This window comes from Erinaceus europaeus, chromosome 8 (genome assembly GCF_950295315.1).
Source record: "Erinaceus europaeus chromosome 8, mEriEur2.1, whole genome shotgun sequence".
Classification (NCBI taxonomy): Eukaryota; Metazoa; Chordata; class Mammalia; order Eulipotyphla; family Erinaceidae; genus Erinaceus; species Erinaceus europaeus.
The window spans coordinates 103806809-103824235 of NC_080169.1; the positions used below are offsets into that span (position 1 = coordinate 103806809).

Genomic DNA, 17427 nt, shown 5'->3' on the forward strand with positions numbered 1-17427 from the left:
CAGTTCCATAAACAACAGGAAACACCCCATCTAGCTCAAGCCCCACTTCCTGCTGACAAGGAAAGGAAAACACCCCAGCAGCCTGGCACGGAGCAGCAGGGCTGGGAGAGATGCCTGGCCAATCAGGACTCTGAACCACATAAGTTTCAGGATCCCCTGCCAGACCTGGGACAGGAGGCCAGCTGGGGGAGGGGGGGGGAGGATGACCTTTTCTCCTCCCTGGGCTGCCTGTCAGAGTCAGAGCACTTCTGAGGGGGTAGGGTGTGTTTCTGTAGAGGGGGAGGAGGACTTCACCTTCACCCACTGTGGGGCATGTAGCAAAGTCTGAGCTTAAAAGGGAGAGATGTCCAATGTTCTTGGCCAGAGAAAAAATTATAGTTTAGCATGGAGAGCATTTTAGCATATACAAGCACCCAAATCACTAGGCTTTGTAGCTGAAACTTAGATGTTTTTAACCAGCTGGATCTGAATACAAATTAAGAGGGCTGAGAAATTAGCATAATGGTTATGTAAAGTGACTTTCATACCTGAGGCTGCAAAGACCCAGGTTCAATTCTGGGCACCAACAGAAGAGCAAACTGAGCTGGTGCTCTGGTTAAAAGTAAATAAATAAGAGGACCCCAGGGAGAGACAGCATAATGATTATACAAAAAGGCTTTTCTGCCTGAGGCTGCAAAGTCTCTAGTTCCACCACAGGCCAGAGTTGAGCAAGCTTTAGTTTTATTGAACAGGCGCTAGCACACTGTGTGTGTGTGTGTGTGTGTGTGTGTGTGTGTGTGTGTGTCACTCTCATTAAAATAAAACAAAATAAAAATAAATAAAATGAGTTATGAGTTACTCATTTGATTTTTTAAAGTAAAACAACAAGGAGGTGGCTCACACAGTAGAGCATAGACTTTACCACGTGTGAGGATCTGAGTTCAAATCCCTCGCATGGAACTATGCAAAGGTGAAGCTTCACCAGTGGTGTAGTAGTGCTGTGGTGTCTCCCCTCTGCCTCCCTCCTTCTCTGCCTCTCATCCTCTAAAAGGAAAAAAAGAAGAAGGATGAAAAAAAAATCTACTAGAAGCTCTCGTGGCAAAAAAAAAAAAAAAAAAAAAAAATTAAATACCTTAAAATGAACAGTTAACCATAGCCCCATTTTCCCATTTTTTTTATTATTTATTATTGGATTGAGACAAATTGAGAAGGGAGGGGGAGAAATAACCCTGCTCCACCACTTGTGAAGCTTTCCCCCTGCAGATGGAGACCAGGGGCTTGAACCTGGGTCCTCATGCACTGTATGGTGCGCACTTAACTGTATTGTGCACCACCACCCACTCACCCCCTTTTTTAAGTTCTTTGAGTCATAACCCTAATAAAGCCCACAGGAAACTACCCCCCACCCCCTGCCGCCAACCTCACTAGACTACAAATTACAGTCCCAAAGGTCAACTCCCTGGCCTGGGCTGGCCTTCGCCGTTTTCCTCCAGTAGAGACACCACAGGACGGAGGCTCACAGATATGTTATTGCCTGTGACAAATCTCAGGGAATCCCAAAGTCAGTCTTTAAGGTGAAAGGACACTCAGAGAGTCCATCTTCTCCACGTGTGCCTGGAGACAGGAAGAGTGGAAAGAGAGCTCAGCAGTCACACCATGACATCAGATGGAGGAAAAGATGACTTTGCAAACACTCTTCCTTGGGTGGCTCAGCCTGACTGAGGAGTAGGGGACATATGTGTGGTCTGAGCTGAGCCCAAAGGAATCGGAGAGGCACATAAGCACAGAGTCCTGGGCCAATCAAAGAAAACTGATCCTGTATGGTAAAAGCCAGCAGCCTGGCCTTTGAGACTGGCTGGGGAGACAGCCCCAGCCCTGTGTGGGATTTCTGGCCTCCTTTCTGCTCTCAACCCTGAGCTTGCCTCTCCCATGAAAGGGCTAATTAAAACCAAAAGCGAAATCAAACACGTCTTATCGGGCTCTCATCCTTCCCCATCTTGGCTGTAGCCTGTCTGTTCTCCCTGTGTTCTCTCCACAGCCACTGTACTTGCTGTGTTAGGACCTGCAGCTCTGCAAACTTTCACAACTCTTTTTTTTTTTTTGTTCTGTGGCAAGAAGACATGGGCAGGACAGACACCTGCACATGGGCAGCCAGGACAATTCTTGCAGCTGATTTCACTCTTAAAAGCATTACCCAGAGGGTCAGGCAGTAGCACAATGGGTTACACTCACATGGCGCAAAGCACAAGGACTAGCATGAGGATCTGGGTTCAAGCCCCCAGCTCCCTACCTGCAAGGGGGCCACTTCACAAGTGTTAAAGCAGGTCTGCAGATGTCTCTCTTTCTCTCCCCCCTGTCTTCCCTTCCTCTCTCCATTTCTCTCTGTTCTATCGAACAATAACAACAATAATAATCACAACAACAATTTAAAAAAGCAACAAAAGAGAAAAAGATAGCCTCCAGGAGCAGTAGATTCATGGTGCAGGCACCGAGCCCCAGCAATAACCCTGGAAGCCAAAAAAAAAAACACAAAGCATCACCCCAAATAGGATGGAAGCCACTTTCTACAAACAGGTGTCTAGAGACTTAAACCAAACCCACTGATGACAAAAGCTCTCCTTGTTTAGTGGGCACCTGGCAAGAACTGTCATTTCAATTACTTTTTCTTTCTTTTTATTACCTCCAGGATTATCACGGCGGCTTGGTGCCTGCACTATGAATCCACCACTCCCGGTGGCCATTTTCCCTCTTTTTTCTCTCCCCTTTCATTTTTATTGTATAGGACAGAGACAGTAATTAAGAGGGGAGGGTAAGACAGAAAGGGAGAAAGACAGACACCTGCTTCACTGCTCATGAAACTTCCACCTCACAGGTGGGGAATAGAGGCTCAAACCCTGGTCCTTGTGCATGGACATATGTTCAGTTAACTGGGTGCACCACTGCCCAGCCTCATAACTTGTCATTTTCTTTTTTTTTTTTTTAAGGTTTTACTTATTTATGAAGATTGATAGCAGGAGAAAGGAAGAACCAGACATCACTCTGATACATGTGTTGCTGGAGATTGAACTCAGGACCTCACACTTGAGAGTTCAATGCTTTATCCACTGCACCATTTCCCAGACCACACTTGTCATTTTCTACATATGTGTGCATGATTGTGGAGAATGTATTGCACGTGTGTATGTGTACACACACACACACACACACACACACACACACACACGTGGTGATGCAAAGCTAGGAGACTTCAAGTCTACTTCTGACATTCCTTTGCAATGGATGTGAAATTAAACAATCAACTCACCTTGTTGTTCACCTTTCAGGCAGAAAGTAGAGACCAGATGAGGAGGTCTTTAAGGCCCTGTCCCATGTCAGCATTCTTTTTTATATAGTTTTTAAACTAGTTAGTTAGTTCTTTGACAGGACAGAGAGAAATTGAAACAGAAGTGGGTAGTGAGGGAGAGAGAAAGAAAAGACACCACAGCACTGTTCCATTTGTAAAGCTTCCCTCCAGCACGTGGGGTCAAGGACTTGAATCTGGGTCCTTGCATATCGTAACATGTGTGCTCAGCCAGGTGTGCCACCACCCAGGCCCCTTGTATGTTAGCACTGTAATGCATCTCCCCAGGGACCTGTTTGAATGTGTCATAAACATCCACACAGCACAGCATCTGGACTGTCATCTATCACCTTCATCAGGGAGCAGGCCAGGACCTCCAAATTCACCTACCTCTCTCACAGACTGTCCTGGATGGATCAGTTACTACCCGAGCCCAAGGCTCCCCAAAGATGCCACCAGTTAGGACTCAGCATAGCTTGGAGTCCCCCTCAATTCAATGGGCTGTTTCTGCCTATTAATTTGTCGTTGTTTTCTCTGGCCCATAGTTCCTCTCCCAGTTTTGTTATGACACTAGGAGTCTCCTGATTTGTCTTGGACCACAACACATCATAATCTTGCCTTCTATGAAGCCTGGGGCAGATGGCAGGTACATAATTTTTCACCTATCCCTATAACTTCTGTTTGAGGGGCCAGGTGGCGGCACACCTAGCTGAGCACACACATTACCATATGCAAGATCCATGGTTCAAGCCCCCCCGCTCTCCACCTGTAGCGGGAATGCTCTATGAACAGTGAAGCAGGTATGCAGGTGTCTCTCTTTCTTTCTCTTTCTCTTTCTCTTTCTCTAACTCCCCCTTCCCTTATCAATTTTTCTCTGACCTATCAAAAAAAAAAAAAAAAAAAAGGCCACTGGGAGCAATAGATTCATAGTGCCGGCGCCAAGCCCCAGTAATAACCCTGGTGGCAATAAAAAGAAAAGAAAAAGAAATCTTTTGTTTCAACTTCATCTCAGACTCTTACAAGCTCATCGTCACAGTCACAAGACCTGGTGATGAATCCAAGGAGACTCGGAGATGAGATACAGCTGTTTCATGTGCAGAACGGGTTGGGGTATTTCACACCCCTGGTCGACCCAGGTTTGAGGGTCCTGCTACACACCCACACCCACCCATCCTGCTATAGGATACATTTGCTCCATCTGCAAGATGGGGAGGCACTCTCTCACCCCTGAAGGCCACAGGCTTGGGGTCCACCCCCACACCCATGTCCCCAGCAGCAGCCCCCCAGCTCCAACTCACCGCACTGCTGCAGGGAATGTCCTTGACCTTGAGCCAGGCCAGGTCCAGCGTGCCCTCACCCCGGTAGCAGGACTGCAGCCGCTCCTTGATGCGGTCATTGATCTGCTTCAGGATGAAGATGCACAGGGCAGACTCATCCAGAGACTTCATCTTCCGCTTCTGGCCCTTGGAGAAGACTGTGAAGAGCAGGTCATCATCCGGGCGGACCCCCAGCGTCCTGGCCAGCACGGCCCCCGCCTTGGATAGGTAGGCTGCCTGCAACAGGCGGTACTCCAGACCACCGCGCTCACAGCCGATGGGCACCTCCACATAGGAGTTGAAGGCCGTGTCCTCCTTGCAGAGCCTCACCAGCTTGGAGGTGTACACCTGCTCCTTGGTAGTGGAGCCCGGGGGCGACACCATCTCGGGCTGCAGGGTCAGAAAGTAGACGAAGTTGCCGCTGCTGAAGCCGTAGACATAGTAGATGTCAAAGTCGGGGATGACGGTGAAGGTGTCTGAAGGGATCTTGATCATGGACGCCACGAACTCGTCGTGGAAGACGTAGGCAAACATGCCGTCGGCCTCGGAGTTCTTGGTCAGCTTGCGGCTGGAGATGGTGGGGAAGTACTCAGGTTTGCCGTCCACCGCCGTGGCGATGAACAGCTTGTCGTCCAGGTTGCTGTAGGACACGATGACCCCGAAGACAGAGCCGCTCTCATTGACGCCCGACAGGTAGTGCTCCTTCTTGTGAAAGGGCTCCCCCAGTTTGAAAAGATCTTCCAGACGCAGGAGTTTGCAGATGCCCTGGTACAGGCTCCCACAGGCGATCAGCCTGTTCTCCTTGTAGTCGATCAGTAGCATTTTGTTGACGTTGTTGGTGGGGCTCAGGGGCTCCGTGCACGTCTGCACGATGCGGGGCGGGTAGCACTTGGGGTTGTCCTCATCCGGCCCCGTCTGGTGGGTCACTAGGACCTTCAGGTCGCTGGAGAGCTTGTAGATCCGGTTGACAGCCCCCAAGTAAATGTGCCCAGTTCTCTCGTCTACCACCAGGTGGTTGAAGCCCTCGGCGGGGTCCCCGCGGAAAGTGACCAAGGACCTCTTCTGGGGTGGCGAGGGCGGAGGCGGCTGGCGGGGGAGCAGCGTGGAGGAGCCCATGCCCACCATCAGGAGGTGGGACAGCAAGCAAGTCCAGTTCCAGGGCATGGATTTCATTTCGGAGCCCAACAATGGGGCCCAGAGGCAGGGCAGCACTGGGCACGGCTATCTCCGCAGAGAGCCAGGACCCAGGGGTGAAGCCTCCCTGTGGAGAAAGGAAAGGGGCCACATTGAATGGTGATAGCAGTACCTCAGCTCCACCCCCACAGTTTGGCTGGCTGCCCTCCCCTCCCCCAAAGTGTTATGTACACACTGAGACAGATTTGCGGGGGAGGGAGGACCAGAGGCCACTAGACCCTGCCCCCGCCATGGGGCAGGCAGAGCTGATGGACAGCAGAGTAGGAGAGCACTGTAGGAAGAGCAACCACGCAATCTTCAAAGGACAAGAAAATGTTCATTAGGAAGGAGACATGCGCTCCTGTTTATATCTGCCCTGTCCACAGTTGCAAAGGCTTTCTCCCATTGGAGAGTGGCTGGACAAAGTTGTGGAATGAGGGCTAGGCAGTGGTGCACCTGGTTAAGTGCTCGCATTACAGTGTGCAAGGACCGGGGTTCTGGTGCCTGGTCCCCATCTTCAAGAGGGAAGAAGGTTCAACAGTGGTGAAGCAGGGCTGCAGGTGTCTCTCCGTCGTTCTCCCTACCTTCCCCTCCCCTCTCAATTTCTCTCTGTTTCTATCCAACAATAAATTAAATATATATTTTTTAAAAGGAAGTCATGGGATGTATACTTAATAGAACAGTACTCTACAGTTGACAAAGATAAGATTGTATCTTTCAGGACAAAATGGGTAGGACTGGAAGCCACTGTGTTCAGTGAAATGAGTAAAGAGAAGGACAGGGGTCAGCAGTGGTGCACCCAGTTGACCACTTCACATTACCATGTGCAAGGACCTGGGTTCCAGTCCCTGGCCCTCTCCTGCAGAGGAAAAGCTTCATATGCTGTGAAGCAGTGGTGCAGGTCTCTCTCTTCTCTATCTCCTCCCCCCATCTCAGTTTCTCTGCCTCCATCCAATAAAATAAAGATCAATCAATCAAAATATTGTTTTTTTTTTAAACAACACAACTCATTATAACAAGAATGGTGAAGGACGACTCTGAGATAGATTCATGCACATGTGGAATATGAAAGCAGACCAGCTGTGAAATGACTGGTGGCAGCACCGTCTCCTTATATAGGGAAATGATATCACTCGCCAAGCTAACAGCAGCAGAGACTGGATTCACACCAGAGCCACCCAAGTCCAAATAAGATCCCCCTTCTAGCTTCTTCTTTTAAAAAACATAGCTATTCAATGAAAAAAGACAGTGACCAGAGTTCCATTGGGTCATACAGTCATATGTGATTCCAGGGACCCAACACTTCATGCTTACAAGTCTTGCATCTATCTACCTCCTTCTTTCCATTTTTCTTTTTTTTTTTTTTTTTTTTTTTTTACCAGAGCACTGCTCAGCTCTGGCTTATGGTAGTGCAGGGGATTGAACCTGGAACTTTAGAGCCTCAGGCATGAGAGTTTCTTTGCATAACCATTATGCTATCTACCCCTACTTTTTAAAACTTTTTTCCATTTTTTTTTTAATTTTATTATTATTATTTTTTTATCTACCTCCTTCTTAACATCCAGACCACTACAGTACACTACAGTACACAGTCATGGGCATTAGGTATGTAAGTCAGTCACCAGCCATACACAGTAGAATAGTTCTGACAATCCCACCTCCTGGTTCCACCTGTGTGACAACCTCAATGCTCTGGGTCCGAACTGAGCACAGAGGAAGCTTCTCTTTTGTGCAATGAGGTCAAAGAAGGCCCCCATATCCTCTGTCCTTCTTCTCATCAGGAACCAGTCTTCAGGTACATGGCCCAGCTGTGAACCCTGCTGCTTTACTGAGACAGAGTTTGGCTGTCTCTCCTAGTGGGGCCTCTTGAGAGAGATCCTCATAAAAGGAAGGTGCTTTAAGAAATGGGAAAGAAAGAGCCAGGTGGTGGTGTGTTGTTCAATGGGCTGGCTTCACGGGCAGGTAACAGACGACCAGGGACTCATAGTTGAGCTGTAGGCAGTATCTCTTTATTCATGCAGGACGCAGGACAATCTAAGACAAGCTAAGCTAAACTCAAGGTAAAGTACTCTAAAACTCACAATGCTGTCTTTATATATACTTCCCAAGTAGGGTGGAAACAGGATGTGACATAGAGAGGGTGGAGAGAAAAGTGACTGGTGAAAATCAGGGTGTGACAAAGAAGGGATCAGGGTGTGACAAGGAGGGGGGTGGAGCAAAAACATATCATGAAACAGTGGGGATTGAACCAATGCCCTGGAGGGAGGTGCTTGTTAACAGCAGTTATGTAAATAGAATGGTGTTAAGCAGGGGGGATTTAAACCAAATGAAACAGAAGGGGTCTCATGCATACCAACAGTGGTGCACCTAATTAAGTGCACACATTGCAGTGTGCAAGGACCCAAGTTCAAGCCCCTGGTCCCCATCTGCAGGGGGAAAGCTTCAGGAGTGGTGACATAGGGCTGTAATTCTCTCTCTCTTTAGCTCTCTATCCCCCCACCCTCTCAATTTCTCTCTGTCTATATCAAATAAATCAATTAAATTAAAAAAAGAAATGGGAAAGAACAGGAAGGAAGGAAGGAAGGAAGGAAAGAAGGAAGGAAGGAAGATGAAAGGAGAAAGAAAAAGAGGGAAGGAAGGAAGGGAAGAGGAGGGAAAGAATGGGAAGGGGAGGAGGAGAGGGAAGAGTAGGCAAGCAAAAGAAGAAAGAACTCCTGGTAGGAAAATGAGAGTCATCCAGAAATTCTGCATTTGGGAATTTGTATGAATTACAAAGTGTTTTGAACCTAAAGGGGCCTATCTGCTGGGCCCTTGAGTATTGTGATACAGACCTGATTCCAAGGGCAACTCTATCATTTAGTAGTCACATGCTCTTGAAGAGCTCAAGTGCTCCCCCTTCCCCCACCCAGAGGCAGGTAAGGTAAGACCCTGGAGCACAGCTGTAGGGTGAATGAGGCTATCTGTGTGTGGGCAGCAGCACAGGCACTTAGGTGTTACCTTCCTTATCTCCATTCCATCTTTCTGCCCGTCAGAAAGGAATTGTTGTGCCTTTATAATGTGCTGGGCACATGTCCAGTGCTGGGGACACAGAGACATAGTGGTGAGCAAGACTGTGACACACAGGGCATCACCTGGTATGCATCACTGGCCAGTGGAAAGCCTCTAAAACATTTAGTCACCTCTAAAACATATAATCACAAAGCACCTGGCACAAGGGCTTGGCCCTGGCACAAAGTAACCGATCATTGTTTCAATGTTCATTGATTAAAGCCTAGTTGTTGACATGGTTTGCAGTAAGATTAAGAAGATTAGCATTATGATAACCAGATGGTGCATGATGGTATCGTCTCAATTAGAAATGACAAAGAGGGAAATCAGGCGGTAGCGTAGCAGGTTAAGCAAATGTGGCGCAAAGCTCAAGGACTGGCACAAGGATTCCAGTTCGAGCCCCAAGCTCCCCACCTGCAGGGGAGTAGTTTCACAAGCGGTGAAGCAGGTCTGCAGGTGTCTGTCTATCTCTCCACCTCTCTGTCTTCCCCTCCTCTCTCCATTTCTTTCTGTCCCATCCAACAATGACTATAATAATAATAACTACAACAATAAAACAAGGGCAATAAAAAGGGAATAAATAAGCAACTATTTTTAAAAAAAGAATGACAAACAGTCAGGATAGTGCAAATCCAAAATATCAGAGAAATGAGTCAGGTGGTAGCGCAGCAGGTTAAGCACACGGTGGCACAAAGCACAAGGACCGGCGTAAGGATCCCAGATGCCAGTTTGAGCCCCAGCTCCCCACCTGCAGGGGGGGGTCACTTCACAAGTGATGAAGCAGGTCTGCAGGTGTCTATCTTTCTCTCCCCCCCTCTGTCTTCCCCCTTTCATTTCTCTCTGTCCTATCCAACAACGACATCAATAACAACAACAATAATAACTACAACAATAAAACAACAAGGGCAACAAAAGGGAATAAATAAACAAATAAATATTTTAATAAATATATCAGAGAAGAATCAAGAAGGTTTTGACCTGGAAGAGATAACCCGAAGCAGTGATTCCCAGTCCCTTATTTTAGAGACAAGAAACTGAGTGAGATCCACGGAAGACTGGTGAATTGCAAGAAACCATATAATAAGTTTGAGGTGAGGTGGGCTAGAGCTCCAGTCTGTGGACTCCCAGTCCAGTGCTCTTCCCACCATCTACCACCTGTCTTCCAGCTTCATGTACTTTCACTCCAATCTCTGCTCTCTGGCCTCTTGCTAGAGGGGACCACTCTCTGGGCACCTCAGTCTTCCTGATTGAAAGCTCTCAGAACATTACAACCAACAAGCCCCTCCCAGCAGCTGTGGGTCAGGATTCAGCCCCTGGCCCTCTGCTGTGAATGTCTGCAGTCCCTGGATTCCAGGGAACCCCAGCACTAGGGGAGAGCCTTTTGCCCTACCTTGCTGGGAGCACTCAGGGATCCACAAGCCAATCAAAGCATCTCTGGTTTACAAGAAGCAAGACGGGGAAGCCTGTAATTATGAATTTACTGAGCAGAAAGGTGTCAGGGCTCATTCTCTATCTCCTATTAAGCACTGAAATGAGACAGAGTTATGCATCACAAACACTCATCTGCCTCATCTGGGGATGCTGAGATGACTGGAGTGGGGGAGGGACAAAGGGGACACAACAGTAGCTGATAGGAATGAGCTTCCTTGCATTTTAGACAAAGGACAGAGAAAGGCAACAAGAAAGGGTGTGAGTTCCAGTTTGCCCCACCAGAGGCCCCCTTCCCCCCCTGCCTCCCAGGGCACCAACACAGAGGTGACTGAACTTCAGCCCTGCGACCCAGAGGGCAGAGCTGCCAGAGTTCCTGGTCCCCAAGACTGCCCCAGTCCCCCTTCTTGACAAAGTTGGCTTTCCATTCCAGGATATGGACCCTGAGGTTCCTGATTTAGGAAACCTTCACCCAGTTCCATTTCTGGCTTTTCTTTCCCCAGGGTTATTGCTGGGGCTCAATGCCAGCACTACAAATCCATTGCTCCTGGAGGGCATGTTTCGTTTTTATTGGATAGGAAAAAAAGAAACTGAGAGGGGAGGAGGAGATAGAGAGGGAGTGAGACAGAGAGAGACACCTGCAGACCTGCTTCACTACTTGTGAAGAGACTCCCTTGCAGGTGAGGAACCAGAGGCTCAAACTGGGATCCTTGTGTGGGTTCTTGTGCTTTGCACTATGTGCCCTTAACCTGGTGTACTCCCACCCACCCCGACTATTTTCTTCTCGTGTTTCTGTTGTTGTTCTTTTTTGCCTCCAGGGTTATTGCTGGGGCTTGGTGCCAGCATTATGAATCCACTGCTCCTCGAGGCTATTTTTCCCATTTTGTTGCCCTTGTTGTTGCCCTTGTAGTGGTTGTTATTGTTATAGTTGTTGTTGTTGCTGGATAGGACAGAGAAATTGAGAGAGAAGGGGGAGACAAAGAGGGGGAGAGAAAGAAAGACACCTGCAGACTTGCTTCACTGCTTGCATAGTGACCCCCCCTGCAGGTGGGGAGCTGGGGGCTCGAATTGGGATCCTTACGCTGGTCCTTGTGCTTTGCACCATGTGTGCTTAACCCGCTGCACTACCGCCCAGCCCCCAATGTTTGTTTTTTGAAACAACATATTAAAGGTAATGTTCAGACCAACCCCAACTCTTACAGGTATGAACAGGCTTTCCTTAAATTCCTGCTTTCAGAAGGTTCATAATTTGACTTTGCTTTCCCCAAAGGCCTAGATTAGTACCCGTATTTACTAACTGAATGAAGCCCACAGAGGGAGGGTCAGGCAGTAGCACATCTGGTTGAGCCCACATAGTATTAAACTCAAGGACCCATGCAAGGATCTGGGTTCTACAGGTGTCTATCTTTCGCTTTCCCTCTCTATCTCCCCTCCTCTCTCAATTTCTCCCGGTCCTAGCCAATGAAATGAAAAAAAATGGCCACCAGGAGCAGTGGGTTTCTAGTGCCCGCAGGAAGCCCCAGCTACAAACTGGAGGCAAAACAAACAAACCCGGTTCAAATCCCCGGTCCTCAACTGCACAGTGGTGAAGTTTCGTAAGCAGTGAAGCAGTGCTTCAGGTATGTGTCTCTCCCTCTCTTCCACCTGTTCCCCTCTCAGTTTCTGTCCTGTCAAATACAACAGTAAACACCTGTTTTCAAAAGCAATCCAGAGGACTCCTGTCTCTACAACAAGGCTTGAAAGCAGGACTCAGCATCTGTTTCACAGATGAGGCCAAAAGCACCCCAACATCATGGATACTGCTGTGTTCCCCAGAGATCATTTACATGGGCTGAATGTCTGTCAGATTCCTGCTCTTCCTGCATGGGAGTGCTAGCTTAAGTTTTACGCCATTATTTGGTGTGCTTTGTAGGCTGCATGGGCTCTATATAATAATATTTTTCATAGCTAAGAGTGGGAAAACCATGGCTTCACACCACTTCAAGTTCTGTTTTCATAGGAAAGATTTACCCTTCAAATAGCAATGGAAACCTTTCTCAGAGAGAGCAGCAGTCCAACCCTGACTCTTCAAGACAAGTCATGGGGAGTGCGGCAGTAGTACAGTGAGTTAAGCGCATGTGGCGGTAGTACAAAGAGCAAGGACCGGTGTAAGGATCCCGGTTCAAACCCTCAGCTCCCCACCTGCAGGGGAGTCGCTTCACAGGCAGTGAAGCAGGTCTGCAGGTATCTTTCTCTCCCCCTCTGTCTTCCCCTCCTCTCTCCATTTCTCTCTGTCCTATCCAACAACAACAACAACAATAATAGCTACTATAATAAATCAAGACAAGTCATGGAACCAAAGCATCCCAAGATTCCCCCAAAACATTCACTGAGCCAAGAGAAGTGAGGAAAACGGGAGTCTCAGAAAGTCTCAGGAACAAGCCCAAATCCTCCACAGTTTCCCCTTCTTTGAGTTCAGATTTTTTAATTTGGAAAGATCTCAGGGGAGAATTTGTAGCAGCTGATCATCATTTTGATTAAAGACGTCGGGGCAGCCTTTGTTTTTATGTGGCAACTTGCTGAAGAACTCAAAACTCATTTTCACCAACTCACACATTCCTCTCAGATTCCTGAGTGGCAGAGGAGAAACTTATTATACAGCGGTTTCAAAAAGCAATTATTTTGTGCAATTACCTTAGAATTTACAAAGTGTGCTCACCTGCATTGCCTCACTCTGGATTTACTGTTCACAGTGATACTGTTAAGACAGCAGCAGTATTTGTCTATAGACTTTATTTACAGAACAGCAAAATGAGGCCCACAGGGAGACAGGGACTGCCTGGGGGAACACACAGTCAGGTTGGAAGTGGGAGAACTCTTGGGTGCTCTCGGTACCTTTCCTAACTGTAGGGCCTTTGCCAAGAGGATGACAGAGCACTAGCATTGCAGATTCCAAGGCAGGAGAGATAAATAAAGCCCTGGGTTTAACCCCAGCACCATATTGAAGCCCCTAGGACAGCACCAAGGAACTCCAGAAATGGCTGAGAAGTACTTCACTTCCTTATGCTCTCTCTCTCTCTCTCTCTCCCTCCTTCACCTCCCCCTCTCCTTTCCTTCTCCTTCTCCCTTTACTGTCTGGCCTCTAAAATTATACATTAGGATAGAGGTAGATAGCATAATGATTATGCAAAGAGGTTTTCATGCCTGAGGCTCTAAAGTCCCGGGTTAAATCCCCTGCACCACCATAAACTAGGGCTGACCAAGGAGGACTCTGGCATAAATAAATAAATAAATAAATAAATAAATAAATAAATAAATAAATAAAATCACACATTAAATTTTGAGTTAGGTAGGTGGTTTGGCCATATGGTATATGCCTGGGGTCAGGAGGTTTATTCCCTGGTATTGCATCAAAAAATTACAAGAAAGTGACTCAGTGAGTAAAACACTTACTTTTCATGTGGGAGCCTCTGGGTTCAATCCCCAACACCCAACACCAAGAAGAAAGAAAGACAACAGACATCATAATTGACAGAGGTGCTCTGGGGGTCCTCCTAACAATATAACATAAATACATTGTCTATACACACCGAGTCTACACAGGGCATACATATATGTATGTGTATGCACAGAACATATATAAATATGTGGTGTGTGTGTGTGGGTGTGTGTTTCTAGACTCATGGGGAGTTGTGAAAATGACCTTGGGAGACAGCATCATAGGATGTGTATTTTTAAACCATTTTTGACTCACTCACATTTGAGTACAGGCTAATCTCAACATCTTCGGAGTGAATTTCTTTTTTTCCTCAATGTATTAAAACGTTTTACAAGCTGTTTTTATTTGTCACCAATATTGGTTTACAAAATTGCAAGATGACAGGATATAATTCCACATTGTACCCACCTCAAAAGTTCTGTGCCCCACCCTCAGAGTGAAGTCTTTTTCCTTTACCAGTAAGGGCTTCCACTTGAAGAAATGTTTTCTGTTCTGCTTAAAAAAAACATAAAGAGGGGGCCAGGCAGTGGCACACCTGGTAAAGTGCACATGACCAAGGACCACCTGTAGTGGGGGGCACTTCATGAGCTATGAAGCAGGTCTACAAGCATCTGTCTTCTTTTTAAATTTTTTTAAATTTATTTTCCCTTTTGTTGCCTTTGTTGTTTTTCATTGCTGTTGTAGTTATTATTGTTGTTGTTATTGATGTTGTTGTTATATAGGACAGAGAGAAATGGAGAGAGGAGGGGAAGGCAGAGGGAGAGAAAGACAGACACCTGCAGATTTGCTTCACCGCTAATGAAGTGACTCCCCTGCAGGTGGGGAGCCGGGTACTCAAACTGGGATCCTTGTGCCGGTCCTCGCGCTTCATGCCATGTGTGCTTAACCTGCTGCGCTACTGCCCAACTCCTAAGCATCTATATTTTTATCTCCCTGTCTATTCCCCCCTCCCCTCTCAATTTCTCTCTGCACTATCCAATAAAATAGAAATTTTAAAAAAGGGGTGGGGGAGGTGACTGCTAGGAGTGGTAGATTCCTAGTGCTGGCGCTAAGCTCCAGCAATAACCTTCATGGCAGCAAAAAGTATAAGAGAAAAAGAGGAGAGTGTATAGCCAACACAGCACACACACACACACACACACACACACACACATACACACACACACACACACACACACACACAGTCTTACAGCTTGCATTTCTCTACAGAACCCTACAACAGCCATGGTCAGAGAAATTAGAAACACAGTTACTACACATTGTTGTTGTCCCTTTTCTTTTTTTTTTAATTTATTTATTTTCCCTTTTGTTGCCCTTGTTGTTTTATTATTGTTGTAGTTATTATTGTTATTGATGTCGTCATTGATGGATAGGACAGAGAGAAATGGAGAGAGGAGGGGAAGACAGAGAGGGGCAGAGAAAGATAGACACCTGCAGACCTGCTTCACTGCTTGTGAAGCAAGTCCCCTGCAGGTAGGAAGCCAGGGGCTTGAACTGGGATCCTTACGCCGGTCCTTGCGCTTTGCACCACGTGCGCTTAACCCACTGCGCTACCGCCCGACTCCCGTCCTTTTTCTTTTGTGCTTTGAGCATCCGCCCTTCACCTCTCTCGTCCCAAAAATTTTGGGGTGAACTGAGTCCACCCTAGGTCCAAGGGTGCACACAGGACCTGGACTCAAAGCAATCAGCACAGAGAAGAGCCAATGATTGGTTCTGGAGGAGGCCCTGGCCAGGACTCTGGGAATCCAGGAGGCTTTAGATGGAAAGAGCTGAGAACGAAGTTCAAGGTCTTCCATTAGATGTGACTTGGGTGAGGTGTGGGGGCTCAGAACTGTGGAGACCACATTATCCACACAGGGATGTGAGAGCAGAAAGGAGAAACTACAGAGAATGAATTCAAAATACCAAGGAGATCAAAGTAGAGCTGAGCTGAGCTGAGACTGGAGTGTTGGGTCCTTGTCCTGGTGACATCATCCAAAGGCCTAGATCGCGTGCACTGGAGCCAGCTCTTGGCTTACACTTTCCAGTCCCATGAGCCAAAAATCCCCCTTTAACATAAGCCAATTTCCTGGCACGAGTTAATGAAAGAATCCTAACCCATGACATAGAAATCCCCAGTGTCCCAGCCAAAAAAGTAGAGTGTCTCTCTCCACTAGCTCCCTCTCCAATGGGTTGTCTTTTTACAGGAAGATGTAAAGCATGCCAAAGAGAGTTTAAAAAAAAAGAGGGAGTTTCAACCCAGGTGCCTAGTGGAAGGGTGTGCGTGTGTGTGTGTGTGTGTGTGTGTGTGTGTGTGTGTGTGTGTGTGTGTGTGTGTGTGTGTGTGTTGCTACAGGACTCCTCTCTCTGCCAGGCATTTGCCTTTGACGGCTGAATTGGCAGGTTCCTAGGGAAGTTGCCCACCTGTTGACTCCACCTTGCCTTCTGCACAGGTGTTTTATGCTGTCCGGGATGCCTACACTCAACACTGCGTGCTCAGAGACGCTGTCTTCACAAGGGCCATCTCTAGCGCCCACCAGTGTCTACCATTTCACAGTTGCATTTGCCCACTGATGCTACCCTCTCTCTACAAAGACACACTTCTCGGATGACAGGAATGACATCTTCGCCATCATTACTCTCTCCAGTTTCAGTTTCAGAGCCTGATAGACACAGACACAGGCATGTGCAAGAAATGTTTCAGAGCACACGAGTGAAGTATGAGTAATAGGTGAATAAGGAAGGAGTGAACGCATGAATAAATGAATGAATCAGTGAATGAGTGAATGAAGTGGCAGCTGGGATCATCTGTAGCACTCAGCCTTGGTGCTGAGGCCAAACTCAAAGGAGGAAAACTGATAAAGGCCTCTTTCTTAATTCTGATTTCTACTTGTAACTTATGCAAGTCCAATCCCATCTTTTGTGCATAACTGCTTTCCTTCTCTGCTGTTACTGACTTTAAATGCATGGCTTCTACAACTGGAAACCGTCAGCCACTGTGTCTGTATGTCACACTGGAGGAATTCCATTTCCAAGTCCATCTTGGAAGTCAGCCATGCACCTGACTGTGGCCTGAAGTCCCTCCTGGCCCAGGCTTGTGGTTGTAGGTGGGCCTCATGGTGACATCTTGGCTTCCTCATCCCTCTTTCTAGTCACCATGTCAGACATGAATGAGTGCCACCTTCATAAAGAATTAGGTGTCCCAGTGAACCTGGGCATTGATTGACAGGTCGGTCCATACTCCCAACCTGTTCCTATCTTCCCCTAGTGTGGCAGGGCTCTGGAGAGTCAGCGGGGAAGCAGTTACAGAAGCCAGACCTCCCACCTTCTGCACCCCATAACAATCTTGGGTCTATACTCCCAGAGAGATAAAGAATAAGAAAGTTTCCAGTGGAGGGGATGGGATATGGAACTCTGGTGGTGGGAAATGTGTGGAATTTATCTTATCCTATGGTTTTGTCAATATTTTATATTTTTTATTTTATAAATTTAAAAAATAAAGAATAGTTGGCCCAGATGTGTGTGTCCCAGAGCAAGCTTAGGAGAAAAAAAGCCAAGTCAAAGCCACTGTCCTCCCAAGAGGAGGAGCTCACAGTCCGTTCTTTCGGGTCTTCAGACCTGCGCAGGCCTGCTAGATGGGGTGGGAGAACTGTGACACTGGCGGCTGGGGGAAGGGCTGGCCAAGG

The 17427-nt window shown here is 47.3% G+C and overlaps 1 protein-coding gene across 2 annotated transcripts in view; it reads right to left on the bottom strand.

The window, feature by feature from the left end:
- The window catches only part of LOC103118968 (plexin-A4), a 519644-nt gene that overhangs the window by 422105 nt on the left and 80112 nt on the right, over nt 1–17427 (bottom strand). For both annotated transcript variants that reach the window (XM_060196590.1, XM_060196591.1), the window contains exon 2: nt 4618–5896. In XM_060196590.1, the coding sequence (XP_060052573.1) occupies nt 4618–5808 (1191 nt within the window). In that variant the 5' untranslated portion in view covers nt 5809–5896. The remainder of the gene's footprint in view (nt 1–4617; nt 5897–17427) is intronic.